General features: G+C 38.0%; 1 protein-coding gene across 1 annotated transcript; it reads left to right on the top strand.

Moving 5' to 3' along the window:
* Nucleotides 1–10,615: 10,615 nt before the first annotated feature.
* On the top strand, nt 10,616–11,374 carry LOC120075936 (eukaryotic translation initiation factor 3 subunit B-like). The gene is made up of 4 exons (XM_039029690.1): nt 10,616–10,759; nt 10,876–10,879; nt 10,965–11,119; nt 11,315–11,374. The coding sequence occupies exons 1-4, from the start codon at nt 10,616–10,618 to the stop codon at nt 11,372–11,374; spliced, it is 363 nt and encodes a 120-aa protein (XP_038885618.1).
* Nucleotides 11,375–18,812: the final 7,438 nt, after the last annotated feature.

The raw sequence follows: 18,812 nt of genomic DNA, 5'->3' as shown, positions 1-18,812 counted from the left end.
CGGAACTCTAGGGTATAAAATGAAGAGTCACACTTACGAGAAATTGTTAAGCTAGTTAATGATTTCTCAACCGAATAAATAATGACTGATTGTTATAAGAATAAGAGTTATTTTGGTGTAATGATTGGTTGAGAATGTCCCAACTCAGTGAAAGGACAACTGACTATTGTTCGGAGGCTTTTGTCCTAAATCACTGAAGCATCATTCCAAAATTAGATGTTAAATGGGGTTCATTTAGATTTTGCTAAACTTGATTGGATGTTTTAGAGTTATGCTAAAATCTAATGTACATCAGTTTTCAGCAAAAATGTTAAACAATATTTTTCTGTTAGTTGCCTCTAATTGTTTGACCCGTTTTAAGTATACAACGTGGAAAGAATCACTTAAGACATAATTCAAGCAAAATGGGGTTGATGACAAAGAAACTAGTAATGTCAAGTCCTTAGATAAACTCCAGTCCATATTAAATGTCAATGGACAAATATAGAAAACAATAGTTATTAACTTTAGTGAAATTAATCAACGAGGATTGTCCTTTGAGATGAAACTTGGAGTTGATGATATGGGTAGTGGAATTGATCCCACTACTCTCCAGGAAGGGATGAACTTTGAAGAAAATGAATATGATTTATTTATCTTGGAGATGTGCTTAGTAGAGAATGATGATTCTGCCTAGATAATTGATTCATGAGCTACTAATCACGTATGTTCTTCCTACCAAGGATTTAACTCCTGGAAACAATTAGTAGCTGGAGAGTTGACTCTCAAAGTCGGTACTGGTGAGGCCGTTTTAGTTGTTGCTATAGGCAGACTTAAGTTATTTTTAGACAAGAAACGATATATGTTATTAGATGACGTATATGTAGTTCCTCACATCAAGAGGAGCTTAATTTTTGTTTCTTGTCTAATTGAATAAAAGTATTCCTTATCCTTCTCTGAGAATAAAGTGTTTATTTTCAACAATAGAATGGAACTAGGAATTGGTTCGATGAAAAATAACTTATACGTACTAAGGTCGTTAGTTACAAAAGTCGTGCTAAATACTAAATTGTTCAAAATGACAACAACTATAAAAAAGACCGAAGGTTTCTCCGAAAGAAAATACACATCTTTGGCATCTAAGATTAGGCCATATCAATCTCAGTAGAATTGAGAGATTGGTAAAAAGTGGACTTCTAAATGGTTTAGAGGAAAAATTTTTACTTGTATGTGAGTCATGTCTTGAAGGCAAAATGATAAAACGATCTTACTGGAAAAGGTTATAGAGCCAAAGAAACCTTGGAGCTTATACATTCAGATGTATGTGGTCCAGTGAATATAAGAGCATGGGGAGACTATAAATATTTCATCTCTTTCATAGATGATTATTCTAGATTTAGGTATCTATACCTAATGCAACATAAGTCTGAAGCTCTTGAAAAATTCAAGAAGTACAAGATTGAAGTTCAAAACTCGTTAGATAAAAAGATAAAAACACTACGATCTGATTGTGTTAGAGAGTATATGGACTTAAGATTCCAAAACTATATGATTGAACATGAAATTATGTCTCAAATCTCAGCCCTTGGTACACCTCAATAGAATAGTGTATTGAAAAGGAGAAACAGAACCCTATTGGACATGGTTCGGTCGATGATGAGCTATGCTCAACTTCCTGACTCGTTTTGGGGATATTAGAAGAGACTGCAGTTTATATTTTGAACAACGTTCCCTCAAAGAGTGTTTCTGAAATACATTTTAAGTTATGGAGAGGTCGTAAAGGTAGTTATGCCACTTCATAATTTGGGGATGTCCAACCCATGTTCTAATGGAAAACCCCAAAAATTTGGAATCTCATTCAAAAGTATGCCTATTTGTAGGCTACCCCAAAGAAATGAGAGGTGAGTACTTCTTTGATCCAAGTAAGAATAAAGTGTCTATCGACAAATATTACCTTCTTGGAAGAAGACCACATGTGAGATCATCAGCCACGAAGCAAAATTGTTTTAAGTGAAATTTCTAATGAATCTACTGAGACTTCAACAAGGGTTGTTAAAGAGGCTGACATCAACATGAGTTGTTGATGTGGGTTCATCTAGTGATCCATCTCAAAAGTAGAGATTTCCTTGACGTAGTGGGAGGGTTTTAACCCACGTATACACTACATGGGTTTAACAGAAGCCCAAAACATTATAACTAATGATGGGGTTAAGGATCTATTATCTTATATCAAGCAATGGAAGATGTTGACATAGATGAATGGATTAAAACCATGAATCAGGAAATGGAGTCCATGTACTTCAATTATGTTTGGGAACTTGTAGATCAACATAATGTGGTAAAACCTATAGGTTGTAAATGGATCTACAAGAGAAAAAGAGGTGTAGATGGAAAGGTACAGACCTTTAAAGCTAGACTTGTGGCAAAGGGTTATACCTTTGTTGAGGGAGTGGACTATGAAGAAACTTTCTCACCTGCTGTCATGTTACAATTTATTAGAATTCTCTTGTCCATAGCCACATATTATGACTATGAATATGGAAAATGGATGCCAAGACTATCTTTTTGAATGGTAATCTTGAAGAGAACATCTAAATGATACAACCAAAAGGATTCATTGAACAAGATCAAGGGCAAAAGGTTTGCAAGCTTAATCGGTCCATTTATGGACTGAAACAAGCATCTCAATCTTGGAATACAAGATTTGATGTTGCAATCAAATATTATGAATTTGATCAGAATGATGATGAGCCTTGTGTTTAAAAGAAAATCATCAACAACTCAGTAGCTTTCCTCGTGCTGTATATGGATGCTATCCTACTCATTAGGAATGGTGTAGGTTTTTTGACTAATGTAAAAAAATGGCTGGACGCCCAATTCCAAATGAAAGATTTGGGAAAGGCACAGTTTGTTCTAGGAATCCAGATCATCAGGAATCATAAGAACAAAAGGTTGGCCTTGTCTCGGGCATCATATATGGACAAAATGCTTGTAAGATATTCGATGCACAATTCCAAGACAAGTTTATTATCTTTCAGGCATGGAATTGTATTGTCTAAAGAACAATGTCCTAAGGCTCATCAAGAGGTTGAGGAAATGAGACGAATTCCCTATGCATCGGCTGTTGGTAGCCTTATGTATGAAATTTTATGTACTAGGCCTGACATTTGCTATGTAATAGGGATTGTCAGTCGATATCAATCTAATCCAGGATTAGATCATTGAACAGTAGTCAAAACAATCCTCAAGTATCTTTGGAGAACAATGGACTATATGCTTGTGTATAGAGATAAGGATTTGATCCTTATAGAATACATGGACTCTGACTTTCAGAGTGATCGACATTCTTGGAAATCCACATCAGGGTCAGTGTTTACTTTGAATGGAGAAGCTATAGTTTGGTGGAGCATCAAACAAGGATGCATCGTAGACTCCGCTATGGAAATCGAATACGTAGCTGTTTGTGAAGCTGCTAAAGAGGCTATTTGGCTTAAGAAGTTCCCTACTAATTTAGAAGTTATTCCTGTTGGGTTTGATGCCCTAAAGTCTCGTGTCCTGTATTTGTAAACAGTTTGTACGAATGCTTGTGTTGTAGAATATATGATATTTTACTTCACATTTTGTATTTTGCTCAGTTGCATGTTTTATTTGCTTTACCACAAACCGATAAACTTAAAATGCTTGGTTATCTGTATGTAACTCAAGCATGAATGTGGTGACATACAAGTAGATCATATCTTGAGTGATAACCAAAATGGTCTATAGTATATGGATATAAAAGGGAAACCTTATCCTGGTAATGCTACAGATGCGGCCCGCTTTGTGGAATGGTCACAAGTGTTGTGACTTGTCATAGATGGTCTGATCTTGATCATTCATGTTGGGGACATACGAGCGGTGGCATCCTATACAAAGAGTTTGTATAAGACCTGACCATGAAGTGTTAACGTCTTGTTATATAACACCGTTCATGACAGAGTATTCACTTCACTAGGATAACCATAGGTAACATGACCTCAATCCTGAGTGAGTTGAGAACTCCTACCATTGAGGGCGATCCTTTGATTTGTATGGGTATGAGTGGCCAGGTCACTGATTCAAACCTACCATTTTGGGGATTCATCGGATTTGGGAGTTGGAAACTCAGNTCCTTTGATTTGTATGGGTATGAGTGGCCAGGTCACTGATTCAAACCTACCATTTTGGGGATTCATCGGATTTGGGAGTTGGAAACTCAGCTACATAAGATGGAATTCACTTCTTCCCCAAGGCAGGGGTAAGTAGATAGACAACTCCCTTAAAGGCTGATTCCAGGGTGTGAATGATATGGCGCCACACACCTTTTCTTAGCTCGAGAAGTGTTCACACATAGTTGGACTATGTTGTATTGTTCATTAGAGGGATCAGTGGTACTTAAGGAGTGGGATGTAACTACAAGGGCAAAATGGTAATTTGGCCCAACTGTACTTACAAGCATCTGTAAAGGGTCATCGTACTCATGATTGGTTATATCCGATGGACATAGAAATATATCTATGTTAAGAAAAGTTCAGCCGTTGGTCTTTATTGGAATGCCTGACAGTTAACGGATGGTGGATCTCGTGGCTAAAGAGTTTAGTTAGCTATTCACGGATCATTGGAGCTTCGAGCCACAGGTCCATTAGGTCCCCTGGGTAGCTTGGATAAAGTTGAGAATAAGTGTTTGGATTAATTTGAAATGCTCAAATTGACAAGAGGAAGTTCGATTATATATGATATAATTGGCTAAATGTATAAGATATATTATTTTGGAGGAAATTAGATATAAATTTGATTTATATCAAGTAGACGAGAAATTACTATAGTAGATATGTGATATCAAACTATAGGGTAAAAATATAATATGATTATATTTATTAATAATTAATTGGTTAATTATATGATAATTAACCTAAAAACTCTCTCGGACGTGCTTAGTGGGAAAACCACGTCGATTATTGTAACCAAAGAATAAAAATGAAATTTTATTTCATTTTGTGGGGTTTGGAAAAAGATTGGAAAGTTTTGCGTTGGTGTGGAAATATAAACAATCGCATAATTCGAGAGCCTATATGATAGTCACTCAACGCCTAAACGGATCACATACCTCACGCCTAAACGATCGCACACTAGTTCCTAAACGATTGGATAGCTTTCCTAAATGATCGTATAGTGTGTCGTGTTTGCTAAACGATTGTCTACTTTTTTCTAAACGATCGTTCAGTAAAACCTACACGATCGTGTAATTTCTTCTAAGCGATAAGCATCTAGTTATGCGATAGCTTCATATTCTTTCCCACTTACTTATCGTCTACACTACCAGTTCTTTCTCCTACCTCTACCAAACTCACCAAAGACCAAGCTTTGGGTTCTCACTCTGAGAATACCTAGGGCTCATTTCTGGTGGTGTCGTCTCCGCTGCATTTGTTTGTTTGCAGTTGTTAGTGCTGCTGTAGCCGACGCATCTACTAGGCGTTTGTTGATTGGGTAAAGGTCTTCCGCTGTGTTGAGTTCTATAGCTTGAAGAGTGTCTCTCCCTTGTTATTTTTTGTTCAAAGCATGCTGTTAATTACTGTTTGTTTGAATGTATATGGTGTATTTCGATTACGGTGAAATTGGAGCGATCCGAATGCGCTCATGGAACTCTTCATTAAGAGGTCCTTCAATTGGTATTAGAGCAAGGTTCTGATACTCCAATTTCATTGTTGCAACGAATTACATGTACATTCAAGGTGGGTGCATGTCTGCTCTGTTTAAACTCGTTAAATTGTTGTGGATGTGTGGATTAATGGATGTTTTCGTGGATGTTCACCTCGGTTTGATTTAATTCTTTTATATTTGGTTATCGTTTAATACGCGTACACTAGACGATCATTTAGGTCAGCAAGCTTCATTGCTTTGTAACTAACTAAACGATTGCTTAGTAACGCAAGGTAAATCGTTTACATGTCGTCGCGTTAAGCGATTGCATAGATGATCAGGCTTCACAGCCTCGTTGTCGTCTACACAATCGTTTAGATTTTTCTTCTATCATTTAGTGTGCGCTGGACGATAGTCTACATACGGCGTTTACTACATGATGGAATGCTCCTGGCAGTTCAAGACTCGGTTCGCCTGATAATCGGTTTGCTCGATGAAAAATGTAATAGATAGGGTTATTTCATTCCGATTTTTGTAAAGGCTCATCCTGGTCCATTAATCCTTTATTTATTACAAGCGATGTATGTTTTTAATATGTCATATGGTATGCACGTATAGTAAATCCCACCTTAGGTTATGCATTGGTCATGCATCATCTCTTTATTGTAATTGTTATAATTTAGAGAAGCATGATTTAATTATGTAAGTGCATGCTCATGCATCATATAATATAAGAGTTATATTTATGCATGCATAAAAAGTATTGACATGCACCATCTTTATATTATAATTGTTATAGTATAAGGGTGAATGATAGCATGTTTGCTTGGTTATTATGCGTTATATAAAAGTTATATATAGTAATGACCGGACATTGCATGAAGCATGACACATAGGTTTCTTTATAATTGTTATAAACACCTCATTGTGGGCAATGTTTTTTTAGTTGTTTCTTTTTAAAAGTTAAAGAGAAATTAGAACTAAAAGAAATAAGAAAGACATGCATGCTCACTTAAGTTTAATTCATGGTTTTAAAGTGTTTAATACTTAGATCACATAGACCTAAGATCACGGTTCTAATATGATTAGTAACCTCAAGGCTTTAATCTTTTAATCAATTTAATAGGATTAAATTAGCTAATAAAAGGTTAAAGTATAGCAAATCTATCTATAAGGGACCTTTTGTCTAAGGCGGGTTCTATCTAGGCTGGGGTATTTAAGTTGACAGAAACGTAATACCGCTACCTGAGAACTTACCTGGAAAGATGAATTAGATAGATTTGAAGCATGCATGCAAATTAAGGACAGTCCATTAAAGTGTTTAAATGTGACGACTTGAACTTGTTCATATTTCGTAAACAAATGTTGTTTATTAGCAGAGTTTAAAAAGATGACTTAGACTAAAATCAGTAGTCGGATTGTCTAGGTTAATGAACCCTAGGTAAAACATTCAGTGGGAGGTACTTGGGGCATAAGATGCTTCACTTAAACTTTTCATGTTTCTCCTAAATAGTCCACACCGTGAGACCTACCCTCGTTCTTATGGCACCTTTGGCGTGTCTCTCTAACGGATGGTGTTTGGGTAGGTTAATATCAAGGTGGATGGAGAGAGTGTTCATAGTAAGTGGGAGCGGGAAGTGCTACAACATATCCCTCAGTCTCCCTTGTTAGGTTAAATAAAGTTACTGCGCATCGCCTCGAGACACCCTGGGAGTGTCCCCCTAAAGGATGGCAGTTTTGCGCGTTTCTTTATTTGATCTCCTGTAAGAGGATAAGGTNATAGTAAGTGGGACCGGGAAGTGCAATAGCATATCCCTCAGTCTCCCTTGTTAGGTTGAATAAAGTTACTATGCATCGCCTTGAGGCACCTTGGGAGTGTCCCCTTAAAGGATGGCAGTTTTGTGTGATTCTTTATTTGATCTCCTGAAAGAGGATAAAGTAACTTAGTCTCTTGTTCTAATCTGCTTCTTCCCTAAGGTAGGCTCATTAGGGTGGGACTCTAGCACCGAAAGCGAGGGGTCACACTTATGCGAAATAGTTAAAGGTTAACGATTGTGGACCAAAAAATGGTGGCTTTTAGGTTTAGTTCCAAGAGTTGGTTCTGCCTGATTGTGGAGAAGTCTCATCCCAGCGAAGGGGCAACTGATCACCACACCGGTGACGTTTGTCCTTCCTCACTGGGGTATCTTTGCAAAATAGAAGTCTATAACTTAGGGTACTTGAAATTATTTTGCAAAACTGATTGGTTTAAAAGTGGTTTAGAAAAATCTAATGAAGGTTTGTTCGTATTTTATGCAACAACTTCTTCTTCAAAATTGCAATAGCCACGTTGGCTTTGTTAAGTGCCGAAAAACTTATTCGTGATAATTTCGCAACATGGAAACACATGATCACGAAGATCTTAATCATCGAGGATCTCATGTTTACTCTCACGGAGGCTTTTCCTCCTATTCCAGTTCCAAATGCTACTCGAAATTTTCTGGAGGCATACGAGCGATGGACAAGGGCGAATGAGAAGGCCCGAGCCTACATCTTGGCAAGTCTTTCTGAAGTCTTGGCCAAGAAACATAAGCCTATGGTCTCAGCGGATGAATTCATGGAGTCCTTGTGGGGGATGTTTGGACAACCGTTTGAACAGTTTATGCATGAGGCTCTTAAATATATATTCAACTCCAAAATGGAAGAAGGAACCGCTTTTCGTGAACATGTGCTTAACATGATGGTCCACTTTAATGTGGCAGAGTTGAACGGGTCTACCATCGATGAGGGCAGCCAGGTTAGCATAATCCTACATTCTTTGCTGCAGAGCTTCTTGCACTTTGTTAGTAATGTGATTCTTAACAAAGTGAAATATAACCTTACAAATCTTCTCAACGAGTTGCAGACCTACCAATCTTTACTTAAAAGTAAGGAGAGGAAGAAGGGTGAGGCAAATGTTACTTCATCCTCCAGGACGTTCCATAGAGGTTCGACCTCAGGAACAAAGTCTGTACCTTCTATTTCTAACTCTGCAAAGGGAGGAAGAAGACAGGTGGTGAGGGAAGAAGGAAGGCACTTGGTAACCCACCGCTTGTCACCCGAAGCAGACATCCACCGGTTGCTATGGGAAATTGTTTCCACTATAACCAAGATGGACACTGGAAGAGGAACTGTCCTCGGTATCTGAAAGAGAAGAAAATATCCAAGGCTAAGGCCAAGGCCGATAAAGTTAAATGTGATTTACTTGTACTTGAAACATGTTTAGTAGAGAATGATGATTTTGCCTGGATAATTGATTCGGGCACCATTAACCATATTTGTTCTTCTTTTCAGGGGATTAGATCTTGGCAACAGCTGGAGGCTTGTGAGATAATGATGCGAGTAGGCACCGGGCATGTCGTCTCAGCTGTGGCAGTAGGAGGGCTCCAGTTAGCTTTACATAATAGGTTTCTTATTTTGAATGATGTATATATTGTTCCCAAACTAAAAAGGAACCTTATTTCTGTAAAGTGTTTATTGCAGTGTAAATATATTATCTCTTTTAATGTGGATAATGCATTTATTCATAATGATGATGTTTTTATTTGTACTACAAATCTGGAATCGAATTTATATGTGCTAAGGTAGCCATTAATTCCCTCCATAATACTGAATTGTTTAAAACTGTCGTAACTCAAACAAAACATCGATGAATTTCTCCAAAATAAAATGCCCAACTTTGGCATCTTTGTTTAGGGCACATCAATCTTAATAGGATTGAGAGATTGATGAAGAATGGACTTCTAAGTGAGTTAGAAGAAAATTCTTTACCAGTGTATGAATCTTGCCTTGAGGGTAAGATGACTAAACGACCTTTTACTGGAAAAGGTTATAGAGCCAAAGAGCCTCTTGAGTTAGTACATTCTGACCTTTGTGGTCCTATGAATATGTAAGCCCGAGATGGCTATGAGTATTTTATTAGTTTTACTGTTGATTACTCCAGATACGGGTATATTTATCTTATGCAACGGAAGACTGAATCCTTTGAAAATTTCAAAGAGTTCAAGGCTGAAGTTGAAAACGCATAGATGGATTAAAACACTTTGAACCACTACAAGAATTTTGGGCTTTAATGTCAGTTGGAAAAAGTGAAACCAGATGTATAATGTCGGTTTTGGTTTTTTTTAAAAAAAGTGGATCTTTAATGTCGGTTTTAAACCGACATTGTAGGTATACCTTTAATGTCAGTTTAAAATCAACATTAAAGATGCACTTTTCTTTTTTTTTTTTTAAAAAAAAAAAACAAAACACGACCATATCCACCCCCACTAAATTTTCTTTTCCTTTCATTTCCAGATTCCACTCACCCAACAACCTATGCGAAACCCTTCCAAAACGTGACTCCTTTCTTCCTACCACGCGAAACCCACAACCTGGCGAAGCATTCGGCCAACACCTTCCCCTATCGCCCTTTTCTTGTCCATTTCTAGCAACTGATGGTCTTGAATGTGCTCTTCGCGAAGAGCAGGCTTGTTAGTGGTAGCGGCAAAAAAGTGAAACGGGGAGTAGACTCTAGTTAGTTTGAGAAAAAGGAAATTCTAAAGCTTTATTCGATGGGTATTTTTCCCTATTTTTCCCTTTTCTAAACCCTATTTCTCATCAGCCACCTCCTCCCTCCCATTACCAGCCACTGCACCTCGCCCCGCCGCTCATCGTTCCTGCTCGACACCATCTCATCGACTATTGCCGCATGCTGCACTCTCAGCTATAGAAGTATCAGCCGGCCCTCTCGGTGTAGCATCCTGCATCTGGCCCTTGCCGATTGGTTTCTCCATTTAACGCTGGCATCTCTATACTCTTTTCATAATCGCCAGTTCTTTTCCCTCCCTTCCTCAATATATTTTTAGACATTTTGTTTCTTTCTTACGAAAATGATCTTAGGTTACGTTAAATAAATCCTTGCAATGAAAGATCTACCGCTCATTCAAATCTTGCCGCCGACAGAGCTAGTTAGTTCGTCATGGCGGACGTGATGTTGATGAAGGAGATTGAGGGAACGACTGGTCGACTTGTGATAGATCTCTCCCAAGTTGATTTTGACGCTATTCGTCTCCCTCCTAGCGAGGATTTCGGAATCATTAGGTCAAAGCTTTATACTTTTAAAGTTTGATTTTGTATCTTAATTTGCATTTTCTGAGCTCTCCTTTGAAACGTTGTGGGTCTATTCGTTTATTTTTCGTTTTTCCATTTCATGGCTCATATTCCTTCATTTTTTTGCAGAGAAGTTTGATTCTACAAGAGGTTCTACAAGAGAAGAGTCTAGAGATTGATTTTGGGTTTGGAAACATTATATGTTGATAATCTTCCAGTTGTTCCTCCAGAGAAGTTTGAGAAACTCGAAGGTGTTGTTCATAAAATTTTTGGACAGATTAGAGTAATTAAGGATGATGGTTTGTGGATGCCTGTTGACCCTACTACACAGAAAACTTTAGGTTACTGCTTTATTGAGTACGACACCCCACAGGTACTTTCTCATTATCTCATGCACTCTTGTGTTGTTTCTGCTAACTTTTCTCTAAAACTTCATATATTTATCAAATCAAAATGTATTTTAAATAGTATTATGAAGAAATAATGTTCTATAGTATAAATCTTGTTTAAGATAAAATGAAAGTCTCCTATCTTTGCCACTTTTTGTTCTTGTTGGCATTTGATGAAGTTCAATAGAGTGACAGAAACTTGCAACCTCATCTTACTTTCTAGCTTAGGTGGTACTTAACTCTAGTCCCTTTGGGTGGGACTACTTTCAACCTCCACAGTCCATCCATTGTAATGGTGCCTTACAGCTCTCTTTTACCATTACCCTATCTTCCATTTAGAGGTGGAATATAAATACTACAGAGGTAGTTTGATGTTCATAAATTAATGATTTGTTTGACTTAACTTGTTATGATTATTTCCTAATCTCTCATTGTCTTTACGCACCAGTAATATATTAGCACAACAGTAGTGGTACATCGTAAATATTCCTTGTTAGAATGGTCTTGAAATGGAAACTTTCTAGTGTTCAGAAAGTGTGCACTATATGATAATGTGATATTTTGAAATGGAAACTTTCATAGTTAACATGTTTGAGGACTTCGACAGATTTATAAGAGTCCCAGATGAGTGGGCCCCTCCTGAAATTAGCCCATATACTCCTGGGGTAAACTATCTACAACGTTACTTGATTTTGCTTCTCCACTGCTTCTTGTGATATGTTTTCTTGAGGTCTTCTTGTGACAACTTTTGAGGTTTGAAGTATATTGTGATAGCCCATATACTCTGGTAAACTATGGTAGTATTTGTGACAACTTTTAAGGTTTGAAGTATATTATGAGCTAAATTTTCTTATTGATGTATGTGTTCTTGAATATTCATTTTTTCGGAATTCTGATAGTTCTGTTGAGAACAAGTGGTTTTGAAATATTTTTGGGAGTGTGTTTCTTTGAACAGGTTCAAGGTAAATTTTTTGTTTTGTTGTGGTACCATCGTTATGCTGCCGAAAATTTTCCATTGTCTTCGTATCTCATATCTAGGTAACCAAGCTTCTCTTCTTCAAGATCTTGAAAAAGAAGATTCTATCATTTATTCAACTATTGAGTTTTCTTGTTTTGCAGATGCAACAAAGGTGTAAATATTTGGTATCACAACCTTTTTATGCTTTTTCTCGAGGAACTTTAGATCCAACACATTCACTACAAGAATTTTACCTTGAATGTACCATTTTATGCACATTTCCAATAAACACGGTTAGGTGAATATGAATTCTTATCACATTTTCACTTTCAATCCTTTGTCTTAAACCTTTTTTGTTTGTGATCCTTTGAACAATAGTGGTCAGACAAAGATGCCTATAACCAGACACTATTGAAGCTAGGGGGTTGGTTCAAGAAGAATTATGAAGGGATCCATACTTACCAAGTGGAGAGAGACATTAATCTTATAATGTTTGTAAAATCATAATGTTTGTATTACTTGTAATTTATCTTTTCAAGGCCTAAATTATTGTACAACCTTTTAAATTATAATTTTATAGCAGAATTTGCGGATTAAATGTAATAGATTTACAATCCATACATGAATAATATGTCATAGCTACAACGTTCAATGATGATGTGTCATGTTATACTTTTTGACCAAAAAAATGGATTCGGCAACGGAATTTAAAAAAAAACGAACAGATTCGGGTTTCAATGTCGGTTAATAATTAACAAAAAAAACAGAGGCTTTAATGTTCGTTGCAACCGACATTAAAGACCTTTAATGTCGGTTGGAAATTTCTTTGAAGGTCTTTAATGTCGGTTGAAAATTTCATTGAAGGTCTTTAATGTCGGTTGTCAACCGACATTAAAGCCCGAATTTCTTCTAGTGAACGGATCGAGGTGAAGCATTTTTGGACTCAGCATTCCAGGACTATTTGATAGAAAATGGAATTGTTTCCTAACTCTCAGCACTGGGTACACCTCAGCAAAATGGTGTAGCAGAGAGGAGAAATAGGACCTTGTTAGACATGGTTCGCTCGATGATGAGTTATGCTTTCTTACTGGACTCATTTTGGTGTTTCATAGTAGAGACTGCGGTATATATACTCAACTGTGTTCCCTCCAAGAGTGTTGCGAGACTGGAGTTGTGGAATGGGCGTATAGCTAGTTTACGTCACTTCCGCATTTGAGGTTGTCCTACACATGTGCTTGAGGCTAATCCCAAGAAGTTGGAACCACGGTCGAGGTTATGCCTCTTTGTAGGCTACCCCAAAGGTACACAAGGGGGTTATTTTTATGATCCGACGGAAAATAGGGTTTTTTTTTTCAACGAACGCTACTTTCCTAGAGGAGGATCATATAAGGAAGCACAGTCCATGAAGCAAAGTCGTGTTGCGTGAGCTTTCCAATGAAACTACTAAACTTTCAATAAGAGTTGTTGAAGAGTCTACTACATTAGTAAGAGTTGTTGATGGGAGTTCATCTAGTAGGTCGCTTCCACCTCAAGAGTTGAAGGAACCTTGACGTAGTGGGAGGGTTGCGAACCCGCCTGTTCACTATCTGAGTTTCACGAAAATCCTTGCTGTGGTAGCTGACAGGACGTTGAGGATCCATTGTCTTATTGGAAGGTAATGGGCGTCTTATTCTAGGGACACTATGGATGCGGCCCATTTTGTAGTTAGTACAAACGATGTGATTCTAAATCGTTCATGTGGAGACATGAAAGTGGGGGCATCCTATGTAAAGAGTTTACATAAGACTGAACCATGAAATAGTCACTTTTTACGTTCTAAATACCGTTTTGTGTATAAAACTGACTATTTCGTTAATTGATGACCTAGGTAACTTAATCTTAATCCTAAGCTAACTATGAACTCCTATTCACACGGAATCATCCTTAGATCTGCATAGGTGAGGGCAGCTCATAATCGCTGGCCCAATAAGCCTCCCATTTCAGGGGTAAGATCAGGTGGATAGCTGAGAACATAGGGTGCAAGATGGAATTCACTCCTACCCGTTATAGAGATAGTAGATAGGTTGTTCCCTTTAGTACTGAATCCAGGTCTTGAACAAGGGGCCCCACCCTCTCCCTGGCCTGAGAGGGGTTCGGTTTATAGGTTGGACCATAAACCAGTTGTTCATTAGAAGATCAGTGGAACTTAAGGAACAAGATGTAGTCTTGGGGGTAAAACAGTTTTTATGACCCAGCCGAGATTACGAATAACCTGTGAAGGATTAGCTTACTAATTATGGTTATATCAAATGAACACAAATATATCTATAGTGAGGGGAGTGCAACTACGGGACTATGATGGAATGACCCGTTAGTTAACGAATGTTGATTAGCTCCATCTAAAAGAGTTTTAGCCAGCTAATCTCGGATCGTTAGAGCCCATGATCTATAGGTCCATTAGGTTCCCTTACTAGCTCATATGGAATAAAATTAGAACAATATGATAGAATAATTCGAATTGTTCGAATTAGGTGAAGAGAGAGAAACCACCAAGTATATGTGATATAGTGGTTGATTTTTCATTAGAGATACAACTTTAATATTTAAATGTGATTTAAATATCAAGAATATGAATACGTAAATATTCGAAAGCTCGGAAATAATGGAAATGGTCAAAGATGTAAAAAGTCAAAGAGTTGACTTTTGACTTTGAAAAGTCGAACTTTGACCGACCTTATATTCAACTGATTTGAATTTGGAGAAAATGAATGTAGATTCATGCTCGGGAGGTCAAAATTAGTCAACACGGAAAAAATCATAAAAATTCAAAATGTTAACTTTTTGTTCAAAGTTTGACTTTGACGAAATGACTATTTTGCCCTTTGACTAAAGTTAGTGGGAAAATCCAAACTTTTGTTGGATAATTCCACTAACAAAATAGTGGGCTAGATGTTGGCTTATAGTGGAGACATTAAGCCCACTTAGATAGTGGATTCTAGGTGTTGGGTTTTTATGGATTTTTTTCATGCATTGTTGCATGGCTTTTTTCTATAAATCGGGCTTTCAATTTGAATGAAAAAACTTTTGCCATTTTGCCAAATTTTTTTTCTAAAATTGGGCTTAAAAAAAAAAAGAAAACCTAACCAAAAGGAAAATTCCATTTCTTTTTCCATCACTTTCTGTGTCTCGGTTTCTTCATCCATCGGGTCCCACAACCTAGTTCTGTGTCCAGAGGATAGTAGGTCAACTCTAGTGGTGGTCCGTAAGAGTTCGAGTCAAGATTTAGCGCGGAAAAACGTTTCGGGAGCTACAAAGGTTGTATTACATCCCTTTTAATTTACTGGTTTTTCCTACTTTTTGCATGTTTTTTTCCTTTAAATTAAAAGCAATTTGAGTGTAATTAGATCCTTATTCCACTGCGTGTGTCTCGTGTTCCATCACTTTTCACCAGGCATTGCAGGACCCACCATTGACGAGAATGCCAGGTTTGAAATCAAGCCTATATTGTTTCAAATGATCTCGAATGTAGGCCAATTTGGAGGCATGAAAGGCGAGGATCCACACGCACATCTCACCAGTTTTGTCGAGATGTGCAACACATTCTCCATACCTCGCATGACTCCTGAAGAAATCAAACTCTATTAGTTTCCATATGCACAAAGAGATGATGCCAAAAGGTGGGCCCACTTGCTAAAGCCAAATGAGATCGTTTCGTAGGACCAACTCCTTGAATGTTTTATGAAGAAATTCTTTCCACCCATCATCAACGCAAGAAGAAGATAGGAGGCATTAAACTTCGAGCAAGCTGATAATGAGACGTTAAGCACCGCATGGGTGAGGTTTAGTTGTTTAGTGAAGAAGTGCCCACATATTGGCATTCATTGCGTCCTTATGGAAACCTTCTATAATGGCTTAAATAGGGCAACACAAGCTGTTACAGATGCCTTAACAAGTGGGAGGGGGGGGGGGTTAATAGACAAGACTTATATTGAAGTCAAGGTGATTTTGGATCGTATTTCATGGGATACGGATGATTGGGTTGACGATGGATATGGAGGCAGGACTATTGAAAGAAGAAAGACGGAGAGAGCAGTCATCCCCGTTGACATAATGACTCATTGGCCGCGCAAATGGCTGCAGTCACTTATCTCCTCCAAACCATGGCTATCAATTAGGGTGCATTGACCCAAAATGTCACGCAGGCCAATACGTTGACACAAGTTGCTGCAATCACCTGCGTTCAATGTGGTGAAGACCATTCGGGCGGTGTCTGTCCAGCTACCCAGCAATCCGTATTCTCCATTCACAATAACCGCTTCAGTGGCACATATAACCCTGGATGGGGAGGTAACACTTATTAAGGAGGATAAAGGAATCTGCAACAGAATCATCAAGGGCACAGAGGGAACCCTCTGGAATTGCATCTAACACCGCAAGTCCATCAACAGTATCAGAACATGCAACCCTACAACCATCACCAACCATCTAGCTCAAACAATTATTCTTCTCTTGAATCTTTGCTGAAAGAGTAAATTCCGAGACGCATTGATTCAATCACGAGCTTCCTCAATTAGGAATTTTGACGTTCAAGTCGGACAGCTTGCGAGTGAACTGAAAAATAGGCAGCTAGGAACCTTACTAAGAAATTCAGAGGTTTCTCGAGGAAATGGAAAAGAGCAATGCCAAGTCATGACATTGCGAAGTGAAAAAACGACTGTTCCCTCGTCAGCAACTCATAAATAAACCAGAAGAACGAAGAAAGAAACCACCAATGATAACCCATCAACTACTTGTAGTAAGACCATTAACACCGCAACAGAAGATATCATTGTGATCAACGTATCGAACAACACTACTTCACCAACATCTAAACTAAGTATCGAGAAAGAATTAACGCAACCTACTTCCCAGAACATCAGTCTAGTACCGATTGCGCAAGAAGACAAAAATCCTGAAGAACAAGTAACTGCTCAAGAAATGAGGCAAGATACCTCGCCTTTTTCTAGCAGGCTAAGGAAGAAAAATGACAACAAGCAGTTGAGGAGATTCTGGGACATCCTCAAGCAACTTCACATAAATATACCTCTTGTAGAGGCATTGAAAAAAATTCCAAGTTATGTAAAGTTCTTTAAGGATATCCTTGCCAACAAGAGAAAACTAGGGGAAGAAGTCTCATCCTTGTCCATGAAGAAAAGCAGTTTTGACATCTAGTTGATACAATTCTAAACTATTTTGAGAAACTAACGATAGAAGATGTCTTATGGAAGTCTGTCTGAAACCTGGAGAGAAAATCTCAGAAGTCTATTCCTTACCTTTGCATGAACCCCTTTGCAATTGATCTAGCTTTATACCTAGGCTTTCGATCACAGGATACTCCTTCCTTAAGTTTGAAAACCCATTTAAAGGCAACAGGTTTGTAACCCTTTGGTAGAGGAACTAAAGACCAAGTGTCATTCACCTTTAGTGAATGCATCTCTTCATTCATAACTTCTATCCAATCCCTTGCATTAGCACAACTTATTGCTTCCTCAAAGATTATTGGTTCTTGGTTAGTAGGAGCTACAACAACATTTAAAACCAGATTCATTTGGTTCATTTTAGTATAACTACCTGGAGGTGTAATGGTTCTCCTTTGTCTATCCCTAGCTAAGACATACTAACTTAAATTAGGCTGCTCACTTGCTATCTCCTCATGTTCCCCTACATCTTCCTTAGTTTGTCTTGTGTAACTAGGTTAGCTAGACTCTATTGGTTGCTCAGTGGGTAACTTCACCTCAATTCCTGTGTTGGATGACACACCTTCATCCTCAAGCTTTTTCTCCTTTTGCATAAACAATAAGATGTTTCATTATAGAGACTATGAGGGATTTGACCATTATCAGTTAGAATATTGATAACTTGTAGAAATAAAAGTTATTCATACTGCTTTATTTATATATTGCGGCCAAAAGAGAGGAAAGTTGCGTCAATTGTACAGAAATTAGCTAAGAAATACAAGAATTATAAATTGTCGTCAATACACCCACTTACACCATTGCGATGGTAGAAAAGAATATTTCAAGTCTGTTTTGTAGGATATCAAGTCACCGTATGCGCTCATGGCTCAAAAGAAAAAGATTAACGCATCTACGTCGCATTGCGCCTATCATTCAGGAATGAATAGACGATCAATGCAATGACAGCGCATGCGACAATCGATCAAGAGCTTTGCGATCAACACAACTTCAACCACATGTGGTAATAAAAAAAAACATCGCATGCGGGCACATGATCGAAAAATGCAAAAGAGCAACGCAATCGCGGAGGATTTTGACACTTGTACAACTAAGCGTTGTGCATTTTCGACGGATTGATTGCATAACAAAAGGAATATTTATTCCACCATTTTGGAATTTCCATAACAATAAAGTGGGGACCACACGGCAGAGAGTCAGAGCATTCATCTATAAATACCTTCAGAGAATTCACTGAAAGAGATACTTGATACGAGGCTATTTTGATATCTGTATATTAATAGAGAGGCGGATCTGAGTGCTGATCGGAGAAGATCTGGGAAGAAAAGAGGCAAGGGCGAGAGGTGAGTCTCAGGGCGAATCATTCCAAATCCCCGTGGTGAAGCTCTGTACCTAGATCAACTCTACTGGTTGAGCAAGCCTGAGAGGGAAGCCCATCCTTCCATTCACTCCATACGCCGGCAAGCGATTTCTCCATCTAGATCTGTGTCAAGGCGTTGACACTCT

Source organism: Benincasa hispida, chromosome 1, assembly GCF_009727055.1.
Source record: "Benincasa hispida cultivar B227 chromosome 1, ASM972705v1, whole genome shotgun sequence".
NCBI lineage: Eukaryota > Viridiplantae > Streptophyta > Magnoliopsida > Cucurbitales > Cucurbitaceae > Benincasa > Benincasa hispida.
Note: the sequence above shows the minus strand (reverse complement) of the source record. Positions and strands in the feature narration are given on the sequence as shown.

What these genes read in the sequence shown, in the direction of transcription:
- LOC120075936 (XM_039029690.1), top strand. Translation starts at nt 10,616, where the DNA reads ATGGCGGACGTGATGTTGATGAAGGAGATTGAGGGAACGACTGGTCGA. An exon ending in TTGAGTACGACACCCCACAG is followed by an intron (nt 11,120 to 11,314) that starts GTACTTTCTCAT and finishes CATTTGATGAAG; the next exon opens with TTCAATAGAGTGACAGAAAC.